Source organism: Pleurodeles waltl, chromosome 12 (assembly GCF_031143425.1).
Source record: "Pleurodeles waltl isolate 20211129_DDA chromosome 12, aPleWal1.hap1.20221129, whole genome shotgun sequence".
NCBI classification, from domain to species: Eukaryota; Metazoa; Chordata; class Amphibia; order Caudata; family Salamandridae; genus Pleurodeles; species Pleurodeles waltl.
In genome coordinates this window covers 669,046,893-669,063,986 of record NC_090451.1, presented here as the reverse complement: position 1 = coordinate 669,063,986, position 17,094 = coordinate 669,046,893, and the positions used below count along the sequence as shown (strand labels likewise).

Below are 17,094 nucleotides of genomic sequence, written 5' to 3'. Positions count from 1 at the left end.
GAGCTGTTGTGATTTACGTAAGCATTTTGTCCTGTCCAAGTAACATTTCAAAACCCTCTTTACATCCAGAGAGTGCAGAGTTCTCTCAGCAGGAGTAGTTGGATTTTGAAAGAAAGTTGGTAATGAAATGGTTTGGTTCACATGAAAGTCGGAGACGACTTTTGGTAAAAATTTTGGATGAGTCCTCATTACCACTTTCGCAGAATGAAAAACCGTGTAGGGTTCTTGAGCGCAAAGGGCCTGGATTTCGCTAACCCTACGCGCTGAAGTGATTGCCACCAGAAAAGCAGCTTTCCATGTGAGATGTTGAAGTGATGCCTTATGTATTGGCTCGAATGGAGGCAGCATCAGACGCGATAGGACAACATTCAGTTCCCATGGAGGAGAAGGCTTTCTAATGGGAGGAAAAACCTTTTTTAAACCTTCCAGGAAGTCCTTAATATTTGGAATCCAAAAAAAAGAAGTTTGTGAAGGGCTCTTTCTGTATGCTGTTACAGCCGCCAAGTGTACCTTTATTGATGACAGTTGTAAGCCCGATTTTGCCAAACTTAGCAAGTATGGCAGGATAGATTCCTCTCCACAAGATACTGGGTCTATGTTGTTGCCTAAACACCACACACAGAATCTCTTCCACTTGCTTGCATAAGCCGATCGTGTGGAAGGGCGCTTTGCTTCTTTCAGGATTTCCATACAGTCCTGAGGTAGGTTCAAGTGTCCATATTGCACTAGCTCAGGAGCCATGCTGCCAAACTCAACGATGAGGTTGGGATGTGATATCTGCCCTCTGAACTTCGTGAGCAGGTCCGGACGATAAGGCAGTCTGATGTGTGGTTTGAGCGATCGGTGAAGAAGGTCTGGGAACCACCATTGGCGTGGCCATTCCGGAGCAATTAGTATCATTTTGGACTGAGCATTGGATAACTTCTGGAGGACCGCCGGAATCAGGGGAAGCGGTGGAAAGGCGTAAAGAAATGCTCCTGACCAGCTTATCCACAGGGCATTCCCCAGTGTCCATGGATGGTAATATCTGGAGGCGAAGTTTTGGCATTTTTTATTTTCTGGGGTTGCGAATAGGTCTATAGAGGGGGTACCCCACAGTGCGAAAATGGAACGAACGACTTCGTCGTCTAGAACCCATTTGTGGTTCTCGTCCATTACGCGACTGATGGCATCCGCTTGAACATTCTGGATGCCAGGCAGGTGAGTTGCCACTAGCGACAGGTTCCTGGCTAGAAGCCAATGCCAGATTGTCTGAACCTCTCTGGATAAAATCCTGGACCTGGTGCCTCCTTGTTTGTTCACGTAGTACATAGTGGCCACGTTGTCCGTCTGGAGAAGGAGAGTTTCCGCTCTCAGAGAGGGAAGGAAGGCTTTGAGCGCAAGGTGGACTGCACGAAGTTCCAGCAGGTTGATATGATAGAGACTCTCTCTCCGTGACCACTTGCCTTGGACTCGAAGATGTTCCATGTGCGCTCCCCATCCGAGCAGTGACGCATCTGTTACGATGGTTTGAGCTGGAGGCTGTTGTTGGAACGGAATCCCCACCAAGAGATTGCTGGGTAAACACCACCACTTGAGGGACTGTAGGGCACGGGGAGAAAGGAGGACTTTGCTCTCCCAATCGTCCATCAGTTGACACCACTGATCCTCCAGGTTTTCCTGTAATGGTCTCATATGGAGGCGAGCATTGGGAACGAGATGGATACAAGACGCCATCGAGCCCAGTAGAGAAGCTATTACTCTTGCAGTGGTCTGTGGAGTTTCCTGCAGTTGTTTGCACTTTTGGAGATTCGATAATCGTCGTTCCTCCGAAGGAAACACCTTTCCTAGATTGGTATCTATAATGGCCCCTAAGTAATGCAACCTCTGAACAGGCGTTGCTGTGGATTTCAGGAGACTGACTTGAAGACCGAGCTTCTGCAACAGCTGTAGAGTCCATTTGAAATGTTGTTGCGCCTCTAGATAACTGGAGGCCTTCATGAGCCAATCGTCTAGATAGGGGTAGACAAATATTCGATGTTTCCTCAAGTGGGCGGCTACCACCGCCATGCATTTGGAAAAAGTTCTCGGTGCTGATTTGAGGCCGAAGGGCAGAACCCCAAATTGGTAATGACGTTTTCCGACTGTGAACCTTAGGAATTTTCGATGTTTCTTGGTCACCGGAATATGAAAGTAAGCGTCGCAAAGGTCTATTGCACAGAGCCAGTCGCCCTGACGAAGATGTGGGTAAATTTGGTGCAAGGATAGCATCCTGAATTTCTCTTTGCGAATCCACTTGTTTGCTGTCCTTAGATCTAAAATGGGACGAAACTCTTGCTTGTCTTTTTTCGGCACAAGGAAATACCTCGAATAAATCCCCTTCCCTTGCTGGCTGATCGGGACGGGTTCTATGGCTCTTTTTTGTAATAGAATGGTGACTTCTACCTGAAGAGCTTCGAGGTGGTGGCTGGCTGTTTTGGGTGGAACAGATGGTGGAGGACTGGTGAATCTGAGAGCGTAACCATGTCTCACAATATTCAATACCCAGGCGTCTGATGTGATGTGTAGCCACTCGTCCAGATGCTTTGAGATACTTCCCCCTACCGGAGTGGATAACGGAGGAGGGGGAAGCGAAGATTCAGGGCTTAGACGCGGGAGCCTGTCGAGTTGTTTGAGTTTGAGGTGTTGAACGACCCCTTGTCGACCTTCGTTGTGTGGATAAGCCCCTTTGATGCTGCTGCTGTTGCGGTTGCTGTTGCTGGGGGCATGAAGACATCCAGTGTGGAGTCTGATACCTGTGGGTGAACAGTCTTCGTTGATATGGACGGAATACCTTTCGTTGTTCTTTCGGTCGTTCCATGCCTACCGCTTTCAGGGTATCCAGCTCAGACTTCATTCTGGCCATCTCGTCATCGGCATGAGAACCGAACAAAGTGGAGCCTGAGAAAGGTACATTTTGTATTCTCTGCTGTGCTTCTGGTTTAAGAGATGTAAGTCGCAACCATGCATGTCTTCTGAGCGCTATTCCGTAAGCATAGTTATGTGCGGATAGTACCGAAGAATCCACCGCAGCACGTATTACTTGGTTAGAAACCATGGCTCCCTCGCCTACGACCTCCAGGAAACCTTCCCTTTTGTCCTTAGGAAGATGTTCCGCAAACTGCAGTATAGAGTCCCAGAGGGCCCGATCGTATCTCCCTAATAAAGCAGTGGCGCTGGCTGCTTTCGTCGTGATGGCTGCAGTAGAGCATACGTTTCGTCCTGCAGCATCAATCTTTCTGCTCTCTTTATCTGGAGGTGAAGAGGAAGACGGTGATGTAGAATGCAATTTCTTTGCCGCTACTATAACCACTGAGTCCGGTACTGGGTCCGATCTCAAGAATAGAGTATCTTGTTCTGGTGGACGATATTTCTTAATAAGTCTGGAAGGAGCAGACTTCGTTGCGGCCGGTGTAAGAAAAATATCCATTGCCGGTTCAATAAGACCCGGAACAAGTGGAAGCAAAGGTCTCGAAGATGTCCTGTGATGTAAGGTCTCGAAGATTACTGACGTCGATGGGGCAGGTACCGCCAGCGGGATATTCAGTTTGGTTGCCCCTCGCACTAAGACCTCCTGGAATGTATTCACATCATCTATGGGGGACACTCTCGGGGACGGTGAGTCCGATAGGGTTGGAGAGTAGTCCCGTGTAGACGAAGAAGAATGTCTATGATGTGAATGCTGAGATCTCGGTCGTGATTCATGACGATGGTGCCGAGAGGAAGATGAACGTCTAGAGGAATGTCCAGAACGCCTTACGGATCGTGTTGGAGTCCTCAGAACAGAGTCTGAAGGAGGAGCCAGAAGAGGAGCCGTAGGTGTTACCGGTGTCTGCGGCAACGGCGACAGTCGAGGAGAGAGTTGTGGAGACGCTGGAAGCAGGATGAGTGAGGCCGAGGATTCCAACGTTGTATAAACCCTTCTAGGTCTCTTTGATTGTCGCCTCGACGTCGACACACTCCTCGTAGGAGTTATTGAGGAAACAGGGTGAGCCCTGGTAGAAGACTGACCTTCTCCTCGCTCTGTGGTAGAATGACCACTTTTTCTCCTGTCCTCTCTCGCCTGAAGTCGGATTTTCTCCCTATCACGAAGAGTTCTTCTGGAGAAAGTTTTACAGATGTCACACGACTCCGGTTTATGGCTGGATGGAAGACAAATTATACAGACCCGATGTGGATCTGTTTTAGCCTTTTTTCTGCCACAAGAAGGACATTTGTCAAAAAGTGAAGGCATTTCTAAACTAGAAAAACCTCAAAATTCTGTCAGAATTTAACAGAAAATAGTAGGAAATGATCACTCAATGTTAAAAACGTCGAGTGAAATTGAATTCAAAAGATTTTTAATGAATTTCTGTCACAAAAAGGCTTTGTGAGGTAGAGCTCAATGCTTCAGGGTCCTGTCAGAAAGGAGCCGGAAAAAAGAACTGAGGCAGCTGCCTTTTGCTGTGCATGATGGGAAACAGGAAGACTTTACTTTCTTAAAGGCACAGCTCTATTTACATTCTGTATAATGGCAGCCTATGGGCTACACTGCCCTGCATTGTTTTATTCTCATGAGAGGTGTAAATAGAATATGAGAATGTATTTGTTATTAAATTTCTAGAATAAATAGATGTTTAAACGTGAATTTACACTACAACTGTTTTTCTTTTTAACAATTTGGCCTGTGTAGCTGTTCACATAGGCTGCACATTGTTATTCTTAAGTGTTTTTTGACAGACCTTTTTTCAAAGGGCTGGTATTTGCACTTAAGAATATACTCCACATCAGTGCTCCGGGGTCCTCGCAGGTGCGCGGAACTATTCAGTGCTTATGACTATACATGGAAATCCCCTACGAGAGAAGATACTATCATCGGTGATACCGCCGTTGTGAACGTCGACATTATGGTGGTAGATGTAGTCTGACATTGTCGACAAGACTGTCATCGACAGTGATGATATTTTTAAATGTTTGATTTTTTTGTCAGAAGAAACCTCTGATGTTAAAGGAAGTGATTTTGAAACTTTGACAGAAACTACCTTGTTAGCTGGTGTTGAGGGCTCAGAAGATACCATTGGAGAAAACTTTTTTATGTTGCAGAATCTCTTTTCCATGTGATTCTTTTTAAGTGCTTTTCAATGGGGCTCTGGAGGCTCCCCTTTCAGAGATCTTACTCTTTTTTTTTTTACAGTCTGTGAAGAGTCATCACTATCCGAGACTGGATGTTCTTTTGATTTCAGTCTCTGTAATCAAAAGAGGAGTCTTCCTTCCCTGTCCTTTAGGGTTTTCTGTGAAAATGTTCTACAGATCATGCAATCTATAACCTTGTGCTTTGGATAGAGACAATAAATACACTCTCTGTGAGGGTCCTCTGATTGTACTCTCTTTTTGACACAGGTGTTTCATGGCTTAAACAAGCCCCCGTTGGAGATCCTGACAGTCACAGAGTCCTAGGCTGTAGTTAAAACAAAATTTAAAGCTGACCTGAGAAGAATTCTGCTGAAATTAGTTGTTCTCAAGGGAAAACTGGGCAGACCTCAGGGAGACTCCCATCACCTGACGTTTGGTAGAAAATCTGAGGAACTGGAGCCTCTGTGGTGAGGGTTCTAGAGGGTGCTGTTGCCTGATTGATCAGTGGATAACGTTGGTCCTTTGTTAAGAAAGGACATAGATAACTCAACAGCCTAAGCTCTGCATTCCTTTAAAAGCCTATTATTTTAATGTATTCTATTCGTGATACCGACTTCGACAAGGAAGAATGATTCAAGCATTTGAATCTATGAAAGATCCAATACTGGAGAAATTGTTGTTCTGCTCTCCACCACTCCTGCAAGCAATTAAATCCAGAACTTCACTCTCCATTTTTTCTTCCTCTTGATCTTCTTTCATCATGTCATCTGCTATTCACGTTGAGAGGCTGTGAGTCAACTATAGCAATTGTTGAGGCAGCTATGAATGGGGGGTTTGATGCGATTGAGGTTGCTGTCGTCATTGTGGGGACAACTGTGAATCAATAGTGCTTGCTGTGGTTGTAGTAGTGCGAGCTGTAGAGTGGCTTGGACCACTGGTCAACATTGACTAGGAAACCTGGAGCAGAAGTGATATGTTGAAGGTCCTCTACAAGATAGGGGGAATTTGAAGCACAAACAATTTTGTCAACATCACCGTAAAAATCATCATAATCATAATGTGAATGGTTGTACTAACACCTGTTATCCCCACCATGCTCGCAGTATAGACACTGAGAATTGGGCATTTGATGACCTTCTGATAATCTTTGTACTGAAGGCCTCGGATGGGTTTTGTCTTCTTCTTCCTCACCAAACTCTTGGCATCTGGTGCTCAGCTGTGTCCGGCTGTAAGTTGACCCAAATTGGACTTTTATTTTCATACTTTTCAGAGTTGAAGGTTTTTGGCAGTGGCTGCTGTAATATTCTCAGTGAAGTCAGTTGTGTCAACACAACTATCTTAATGCCCTTGGTGAAGACAGAAGTGATTCTGGTCTTAAGGGACTTTTCTGAAGGTCCATTGTGTCATCATTGACACAAGTGTCAGTTACAAAGGTGTTTCTGATGGTATCACTGTCAAGAAGCAGCCAACATTGACTGAGGAGATCTGGGAACTTGATGAGAAGCTGCTGATCAGGGAACACCTACATGTGAAACAGGCACTGGCACAAGTGCAGGTTATCTGCCGGATGAACAATCTATGCTGTAAGGGTCACTGGCGAGGGTCTCACCAATTGTTTCTTTGTCAATGTACTTTCTGTGGCCAACTTTGCAACAACACAGCTGTTTATGTTGACAAGGCAGATGCACAGGTTGACAATGTTTTAGCTCTTGACGCAGCCACCCGTGATGATTTAAGTGGGACCCACTAATTGTATTTTAAATTAGTTCAGGAAAAAAATGCAGTATCTAAGAGCTTACTAAAATATGAATATTATATTATAGTGTACCTTTATAGTCAGCTGGAAGAGCACTCTATATCTTCCCATCACCAGAGAATAGTAAAACTCATGGGGGCCCAATGTACAACACGATTCTGTGGTCGCAAAAAGTTAATTTCACCTTTTGCAACCGCAAAATGGCCTCTTCTAATGTACCATCCCTGTTTTGCAAGCCATCATGCAAATACTGACTCACAAAATAAGGATTGCGACCAGCAATTAGGAAGAGGCATCCCTCCCTAATTGCGAGTTTCATGCATGAATGACTGTTTTATGAGCGCAAGTGCGGTTGCAAAACAATTGCAGTTACCTCCAATTGTAAACCGTGGTAACCCATTTGCAAACAGAAAGGGGTCTCCACAAGACCCCTTCTTGCTTTTTGTGAATGGAAACGAAAATATTTTTTCAGAGCAGTTAGTTGTCTAACTGACCGCTGCCTACTGTGAAAAAGTAAAAAGAAAACTTTTCATTTAAAATGCAACATGTTTTCCTTTAAAGAAAAAAAAATGCTACATTTAAAAAGCAGCCACGGACATGGTGGCCTGCTGTCCCCAGCAGGCCACCATCCCAGTGAGTGTGGCTATTCCCAATTGGGTCACAAATCGCCACCTACCTCATGACTATGGATGAGGTAGATCATTTGGAACCCCTTTGGGAATTGAAAACAGTGTGCTTGACACTGTTGTACATTTGTTTTTGCAACTCGCAAATGAATTGCAAATTTTGAGTCACAAACCATACAGTCATGCATCTGGCCCTTGGTTCCATCCATGGTCTTGGCCTTTTGCACCCATAGGTAAAAATGGAACTCATATTATTTCAGGGTTTTAGAAGAGAACATCCTGTATATTTTGCAGTCTTTTGATGCAAGGTTTTGCCAAAGAGACTAATTTAGTTAATTATTAAGAAGCACAAAAGGCTGACCAGAATTAGGTAACATGGCTTTGTTTTAATTTTTCGGAAATAATGGTGTGCTATAATTACACATTTACTCACATTGAAAAAACATAATGATGTTCTATAATAAACATATGACTCTTTCTTTACAAAATCAGAGCTTACAGAACAGATCTGACAAACTCAATTCATCAATGTAAGAAAAACAATCTAAAGGCCTCAATATATTAATATATTGGAAGAATTAATGCCTACCTGGGGATCTTCTGGATTGGTGTATATCTAATATTTTTAAAGGGACATTGATTATTAGTGCTAGTAAATTCAATATTTTAGATTTTTTTTTTTGAATGAAGCATTTTAAGCACACTTACCGCCAAAACAACCATCCGGAGCTATGACAACACAAAGAGATAATGGAAATTTCTTACATTAGTACTCAAAACTCTTTGGATTTTAGGTGATGTATTGCCTAGCATAACTGTTAGCAATCCCACTGATAGATTATGTAACTGAGTGAGAATGACCAGCTGAGTTACCGAAAGGTTTCATCCCCATAAGAAATAAGTTACTTGCCTGTAACTGTAGTTCTCCAGAATTAGAAGTTTTCATAGATTCACATGCTTGAATACTTCCCTGTCCACTAATGGGAGTCCCCGGTGGAATGTATAACATATGCCTAAATGTATACCTACATTAGGCCTTAGTTTAGCAACCTATCACTGTTATTTTGTGGAATAGACCCAAACTTAAAACTGAACCAATCACATTTCCCTATCCCATTGAACCTCTTGTGAGGAGCTGCCTTCCCGCAGCTTTTCTGAGCTTAAGTGCTGCAATAATAAAGAACACTGGGGAGAGAAAAGGTGAGCTTATAAGGGGAGGCGGGTGGTCCGCATGTGAATCTATGAAAGCTTCCAATACTGTAGAACTACAGTTACAGGTAAGTAACTTATTTCTTACTCCAATATTGGAACTTTCATAGATTCATAAGCTTGAATAAGAACAGCAAGCAGTGACTAGCACTTTTCTGTATTCATAAGAACACACTACCATGTAAAATATAGCATCTGCATTTAGATAAATGTATGTAGGAGAAATAACTATGTATAAACACATCAATAGATAAATCGATATGTATACGTTATATCTCACTATTATCCAGAAAATGTGGTATTAAACAACAGAAGCTGATGGCAAGAAAGAGAAACAGCTCACCTTCATCGGAACAAATGCCTAAGGACTGCTTGACCACTCGCTGCATCGGAGTGTCGCAGCATCCAAACACTAATACTTTGTGAAAGCATGTGTAGTTCTCCACGTTGCCGCTCGGCAGATGTCAGGTAGGGACACGCCTGAGAACAGTGAAAAAGACATGGAGCTGCCCTAGTTGAGTGTGCACGCAACCTGGCGTCCAAAGGTCGACCAGCCTTTTGATGGCAAAAGGCTATTGTGTTCGAGATCCATTTGGAAATGGTCTGCTTAGTGACAGGATGCCCTCTTATGGGTGCACTGAAGGCTACGAAGAGTTGGTTTGATTTCCTGATTGACCTCGTTCTTTGCAAGTAGAATTTGAGACATCTTTTCAAGTCGAGAGAATGGAGCGATCTTTCTGCTCCAGTTGAGGTTGTGGAAGTCTGATGTAACCTTAGGAATAAACTTAAGGTTGGTACGCAGGATAACTCTATCCCCAGTAAATTGCAGAAAAGGCTCTTGGATGGTAAACGCTTGTATTTTGCGGACTCTGCAAGAAGATGTTAAAGCTAAGAGGAGCGCTACCTTCCAGGTGAAGTATTTGACGTCTGCTTTACGGATGGGTTCAAATGGTCCCTTCATCAGCTGGCCCAAGACTGTATTTAGTTGCCAAGCTGGAGGCGGGGCTTTAACTGGAGGAAAAAGGACTGAAAAAGACCTTTCATAAATTGCTTAATAAGTATATGAGACCAGAGGGATGGCTCTTTAGATATTCGTCTGTATCTAGAAATGGCTACCAAGTGAACCTTGATGGACGCATGGGCAAGACCTGAGCGTGCTAGATGAAGTAGGTGGGTGCAAACAACGACAGCAACAGTAGCTCCATGTACCATGGTTGATGTGGCCAGGCTGGAGTAATTAGGAATATTTGACAAGGCTCTGATTTGATTTTGCTGATCACTCGTAGAAGTAGAGGTATCAGTGGGTGGGGGGAGCATAAGCATAAATCCCTGGCCATTTTATCGAAAAGGCATTGCAATCCGGTCCAGATTTAGCTTTCCCCATTTGAGGAATATTGCATCCAGCGTCTTCTGATTCAATTCCCAATCGTGGGAAGATGTGGTGACCCTGCTGAGCGAATCTGCAGTGGTGTTATGTACTCCTGGGAGGTGCTCTGCCTTTGTGTGCCCTGAGTGCGGAATGCACCAGGCCCAAATGGTTTGCACTTGCTTGGATAGCAGATGTGACCGAGTCCCCCCCCTGCTGTTGATGTAGTTCATGGTGGTCGTATTGTCCGTTCAATTAAGCACTGAAGATTCTTGGAAGGAAGGCCTGCAGCGCCAGGTTCACTGCTCTGAGCTCGAGGAAGTTGATGTGAAGAGTATCAGGAGAAGGAGGCCACTTGCCACTCGGAGATCTTGCAGACATGCACCCCATCCCTCTATCGAAGCGTTTGTTGTGTTAGTTAATGGAGGGACCTAGCTTAAGAATCCTAGGCCACTGAAAATGTTCCCAGGTGTTATCCACCAACCGAGGGAAGCTGACATCCGTGTTGTTACCTGTATGGTGTCCTCGAAGGAGCCTTGTGTCTGCTTCCGTTGCTTGTCGAGCTCCTCCTGGAGTGGACGCATACGAAGGAGACAGTGGGGTTTAAGATTGATACACGAGGACATCATCTCTAGTAATGACTTGAAGCGTCAAACTGAAAGAGACTCTTTGCTTAACTGTTACTGCTAGCTTGATGAGCTTGAGTTGTCTGTCCACTGATAGATAAGCTTTTGTTTGGATCCTATCCAGTATAGCGTCCAGGAAAACTATTCTCATGGTTGGCTAAGGCTGGGACCTTTCTCGATTGAGAGTGAGGCCTAGTTGACTGAAAAGCCATAGGGTCGCCTTGAGAGAATAGCATAGTGACTGCTTGTCGTAGGCCTTCACTAACCAGTCGTACAGGTATGGAACTTGGTAAAAATTTGGGGAGCGAACTTGAGCCCAAAGGTAGCACCTTGAATTGAAAGTGCCAGCTGGCTACCATAAATCTTAGGAACTTCCTGTGCATCAGGTGAATGGGTATGTGGAAGTAGGCATCCTGCAGCTCTAAGGAAACCATGTAATCTCCTCTGTTGAGAAGCTGCAAGACATCCTTCAAAGTCACCATGCGGAAGGACTGCTTCCTCAGATACTTGTTCAACTCCCTTAGATCCAGGATGGGTCTTCATAGACTAGATTTTTTTCAGATTAGGAAGAAGCGAGAATAGAAACCTTCCACTTTTGCGAATGGGGTACCACTTCTATCGCTCCTTTGGATAACATTACCCTGGTTTCCACCAGGAGAAGATGGAGATGTGTTTGAAGTACTTGGGAGGGAGGTGTCCCCAGAGATATACATATAAATTCTAGCAGATGACCATAATATATTATGTCTAGAACCCACTTGTTCGTTATCTGACGCCAACGCTGAAGGTGGAGCTTTAGGGAGGAAGGGGAGGTAGCCAGCCACTGGAGCTTGTCATTGCCTGCGGGAGGGATCTTTGGCTTGCTTTCCTGACTTTCCTCTGTGAGGAAGCCTGCTATATGCCGCTGCCAGCGATTGTCTTTAGTGATACTGGGGTCAGGAGGATCGGAAGTGAGAGGAATAAGCTGGTTACCTGTATGGTTGGTAACTGCCATGAAAGGAAGTCTGCCCTCTACCTCCGGCACCTTTAAAGGGTGTTCGCTTATATTGCAGGGAGCCCAATGATCTGGCAGTACCTCTGCCTGCCTTAATTGCCTGGAGGGCGTCGACATGTTTGCCAAAAACGGCTTCTCCATCGGAAGGAAGGTCCAGAATCAGAATTCAGGACGAAGATCCTGCAGCTGCTGCCGTCGACATTGAAATAGTGACTATAACCGGCGTCATCGATAAAACAGTCGTCGGCGAGAGTACCGCAGACGATGGCGCCGTCGACTGTCCTAAACTGGGCTTCTTAAACTTGTGGAGAACTTAGGAGGTGGAGTAGCCGGTTCAGAAGCAGTCTTTTTAGCTGATCTTTTGAGGGTTTCTGTGCCTGCTTTCTTTTTCTGTGGCAAGCTATGAATCTTAGTAGATGCCCCTGCTGGTTTTTGTGCCATTTTCTTAGGTGGCTCCTGAATCTGAGTTTTCCTGTTTTTTCTTTACAGGTGTTTTAGGGGGCAGAAACAGGAGGCAGAGTGTCCAGTCTTACCTCTCTGAAATCACAAAAGCAGGCGACCCTCTCTGTCCTTCAAGGCCTTTGTAGAGGATTTTCTACATATTTTGCAGTCCTTTGTCTTGTGACTTAGATAGACAATAAATGTATTCCTCATGTGGATCCGCTACATGTAATTGTTTCTTCAAACAAGAGGCACAGGATCTAAAAAGGCCTTTCATTGGTGTCTCTGACATGGCAGCCAGTTTGAAGCACCAGAGAAGAAAAGCAATGTCCAAAAACTGAAGCAGTAGATCTTCTGAGAGAAAATATTGAGCAGAGCTCAAAGGAGACTCCTCAGCATGACGTGCGGTGGAAAATCTGAGGGAAGACAGCTCCTCACAGGAAGTTCTAAGAGGGTGAGGCAATCTGATTGGTTTGAGTTTGGGTCTATTTTACAAAACAACTGTGATAGGTTATTCTATTGAGGCCTAGTCCATGTATTGTGTACATACATCTTTAGGCCTAGTTTTTATATTCCACTGGGGACTCCCATCTCGATGACAGGGAAGTATTCAAGCATGTGAATCTATGAAAGTTCCTATACTGGAGTAAGGTGACCTTCCATGTTAAAAATGTAGTTGGGCAAGAGTGCATGGGTTCAAAAGGTGGTCCCATCAGTCTGGTAAGTACAATATTTAAATTCCATGATGGAACAGGTGGTGTTCTGGGTGGAATGATGCATTTTAATCCTTCCATGAAAGCTTTAATAACAGGAACTCTGAATAGAGAAGTATGTTGAATAGTTTGTAGGTATGCAGATATTGCAGTAAGGTATATTTTAATAGATGAAAAAGCCAAATTTGATTTCTGTAAATGAAGCAAATAGCATACCATATCTTGTATAGACGCTGTAAGTGGATCCATGGCTTTAGATTCACAATAGTAGACAAATCTTTTCCACTTGTTCGCATAGCACTGTCTAGTAGTAGGTTTTTGTGCTTGTTTAATTACTTCCGTACATTCTGATGGAAGATTTAAATAACCAAATTCTATGGCTTCAGGAACCATATCGCTAGATTGAGAGCATTGGGGTTTGGATGCCTGATTTGACCTTTGTTTTGTGTTAACAAATCTGGTCTGTTTGGGAGTTTGGAGTGAGGTACTACAGACAGGTCTAATAGTATTGTGTACCAAGGCTGGCGTGCCCATGTTGGTGCTATGAGTAACATGTTGAGTGACGTTTGACATAATTTGTTGACTAGAAATGGAAGGAGTGGGAGGGGGGGGGGGGGGAGGGGGAAAGCGTAAGCAAATATCCCTTACCAATTGATCCACGGGATATGGGTGTCTGGATGCCAAGTTTTGCCATTTTGCGTTTTCTCTTGTTGCGAATAGATCCATGACTGATGTTCCCCACCTTTGAAAGTACTTTTGAAGTACTTGGGAGTGAATCTCCTATTCATGTGTTTGTTGGTGATTTCTGCTGAGGAGATCTGCCAACTGATTGTCTATTCCTGAACTGTATTGTGCTAGTAGATTAATTTGATTGTGAATTTCCCATTTCTAAATTGTTTGGGCTAGAAGGGACAGCTGAGATGAATGTGTTCCTCCCTGTTTGATGAGATAATACATGGTTGTCATGTTGTCTGTTTTTATGAGAACAGGTTTCTGTTTGAGAAGAGATTAAAATGCTGTTAGGGCAAGGAAAACAGCTAATAATTCCAAGTGGTTTATGTGTAGCTGTTTCTTTTTGACATCTTATTGACCTTGAATGATTTGACTGTTTAGGTGAGCTCCCCAACCGATCATTGATTGTTGTGCAAGGCACTGTTGTAAGGTACTCATGTTTAATCTTGCACGTGGGACTATTGCTATGCAAGATGCCATCATTCCTAGAATCTTCATGATAAATCTTACAGTGTATTGTTGATTTGGCTGTATGAGTGGTATTAAATTTTGGAACGCTTGTAACCTTTGTACATTTGGATACGCTAGAGATAGTGGGGTATTTAGGATCGCACCTAGATACGGTTGTACTTGTGCTGGTTGAAAGTGTGACTTTTGGTATTTTATAGAAAACCCTAGTGTGTGCAGAATTTCTATCACATAACAAGGATGTTTTTGGCATTGTGTAAGATTGCTTGATTCTACTAGCCAATCGTCTAGATATGGAAAGACATAGATGTGTTGTCTTCTTAAGTGTGCCGCTACTACTGCTTGACACTTTGTTGCACCCTTGGAGCTGTTGTTATGCCAAATGGCAATACTTTGAACTGGTAGTGTATTCCTGCTATGACAAACCGGAGGTATTTTCTGTGAGCTGGGTGGATGGGTATGTGGAAATATGCATCCTTGAGGTCTATAGCAGTCATTAAATCTTGTTTTTGCAGTAGTGGAATAACATCTTGCAGAGCTACCATGTGAAAATGCTCTGACAATATGTATAGATTGAGAGGCCTGGGGTCTAATATGGGCCTGAGGTTGCCATCTTTTTTGGGAATTAAGAAATATAGGGAGTGTTCCTTGTTGGGACTGTGGAACGAATTCTATTGCTTGTTTGCACAGTAGATATTGTACCTCTTTTTGTAACAACTTGGCAGACTGTTTGGAGGGGTGGTTATCAATTCTAGGCAATAGCCATTGCGGATAATTGATAATACACCAGTTGTCTGTGGTGATATTTTGCCAATGAGAGTGGAACTGCTGTAGCCTTCCCCCCACAGGAGATATGCGGAGTGGAAGGGAGGGAGGGAAGGAAGTCACTGTTTAGGTTGTGTTGTTTAGAGGTTTGGAATTTACCTCTATTTCTAAAGTATTGACCTCTCTATGATCCTCTAAACCCACCTCGTTGATACCAGGTTTGTTGTGGTTACTTTGTTTGGGAGGTGGCAGCCTCTTAGGATTGTGGTTTAAAACCTCCTCAAAACTGTTGCCTGCGAAATGAACCTCTATATGGGATGGTGTACAAAGCGCCCATTGCTTTCACAGTATCAGAGTCCTTTCTCAGTTTTTCAATAGTGGTAACCACTTCTGGGACAAAGAGGTGCTTTTTAATCGAAAGGTATGTTAAGTACAGCCTGTTGAATTCCTGGTTTAAAACCAGAGGAGAGCAGCCATGCATGTCTTCTGATTGTGATGGCAGTGTTTACGCTCCTTGCAGCTGTATCAGCAGCATCAAGGGCAGATCTTATTTGATTATTACTAATCACTTGCCCCTCTTCTACTACTTGCTGTGCCCTCTTCTGGTGCTCTTCTGGGAGATGCTGTATAATATCCTGCATTTCATCCCAATGGGCCCTATCATACAAGGCTAGAAGTGCCTGAGAATTGGCAATTCTCCACTGATTTGCTGCCTGTGTAGCAACTCCTTTTCCTGCTGCGTCAAATTGTCTGCTCTACTTATCAGGGGAGGGAGGTGCATCTCCTGAAGACTGGCTATTTGCCCCCTTTCTTGCTGCACTGACTACTACTGAATCTGGAGGGACCTGGTGAGTAATATAATCTGGGTCAGAGGGTGCAGGCTTATACTTTTTTTAATCGATTCTAGGTGTGATAATCGTAGCTTTTACAGGCTCGCTAAAAATTTGGTCTGCGTGTTTTAACATGCCTGGCAACATTGGGAGACACTGGTACTTGGAATGTATAGAAGATATTGTATTAAATAAGAAATCTTCTTCCAATAGCTCTGAATAAATGCTTACTCCATATGCTGCTGCCCTGGATATGCCCTGGTTGTATGCAGTGGTATCTTCTGGTGGAGATGGATTTGATAGGTAAGTATCTGGGTCATTATTTAGGATGGATTCAGGATCATAAAGATCCCATGGGTCTGCCGTATCTCCCTGTGAATATAATGAATGTGTTGGAGAAGTCATTGGTGGTGGGCTGGGGTGAGGTAAGACAGAATTGTGGAGAATGAGGAGAAGTATGAAGAGGTATTGGCTTCTCCTTTTGTTTTTGCACCTTTGCTGGTGGCAGTACAGCGTCCAGATCCTCTTGGAAAGCCAGCTTTCTTTTTGTTCTTATAGGAGGTGCCGTGACAATTCTTCGTGTCTCTTTATGGATGTGTATTCTGGATTGTCTCTCATACATAATTTGTAAAATGGGCTTAACGTCAGGCTCTTCGTCAGAGGTTTTATGGGTTTCTCTCAAAAAATTATTTTTTTTTTTTTTTTAAGTCCTTGTTCCTCTGTATATGAGGATTTTTTCGGCTCTAAAGTTTGTTGTTTTTTCAGTCCCCAAAAGGTAGTGGAAGGTCTAGGCTCCAAAGCAGACTGCCGAATTTTCGACTCTCAAGAAAGGGCTTTTTTTTTTTTTTTTTTTACTTGAGTCTGAAATGAAGCCTTTGACAGATTTACTCGACTCCGAAGTAGACGGAGGAGTGGCCTTTTTCGGCGCCGACCCTGAAGGACGGTCACCGACAGTCTTTTTTCTGGCCGAACCATGGCCTTCCGGCAGTGGTGTACCCAAGGCCTTAAAATGTCTTTTGTGCAGGGGTGTAGGAGTAGATGTACTCACATACTGTCCAGCTGTGATGGGTCTGTCGTCCTCAGATTACTGATTGGAGTCTGTGTCTTAGATGGAGACTGCTGTCTGCGCCTGCTCTTCTTTAGCGACGTTGGGATGTTCACTGCTTTGCAACGCCATTTCCAGTCTTCTAACTCTGCGATCTCGGAGAGTCTTTGACGAAATGATCGACAGGCCTCACAATTTTACTCCCGATGGTCTGGAGAAAGGCACAAATTACAAACCAAGTGCTGATCTGTATATGGGCACTTTGTGTGGCACCGAGGGCAGAACCAGAATGGAGTCCGATCCAACAGGCTTTCCACGCCGTAGGGCCGAATAGGCCCGAGCAGGGCACACGCGCCCTGAAGGGCGACAAAGAAGGTTCCGACGGTACTACCG

The 17,094-nt window shown here is 44.0% G+C and overlaps 1 protein-coding gene across 3 annotated transcripts in view; it reads right to left on the bottom strand.

Annotated features, from left to right (window-relative positions):
- HORMAD1 (HORMA domain containing 1) overlaps positions 1-17,094 on the bottom strand; it is a 326,846-nt gene that overhangs the window by 213,731 nt on the left and 96,021 nt on the right. For 2 of the 3 annotated variants that reach the window (XM_069216936.1, XM_069216937.1), the window contains exons 6-7: positions 8,221-8,241; positions 8,102-8,128 (exon numbers count right to left, since the gene is read on the bottom strand). The exons of the other annotated variant lie outside the window; for it this stretch is intronic. In XM_069216936.1, coding sequence (XP_069073037.1) covers positions 8,102-8,128; positions 8,221-8,241 — 48 coding nt within the window. The remainder of the gene's footprint in view (positions 1-8,101; positions 8,129-8,220; positions 8,242-17,094) is intronic. 3 annotated transcript variants of the gene reach the window in all.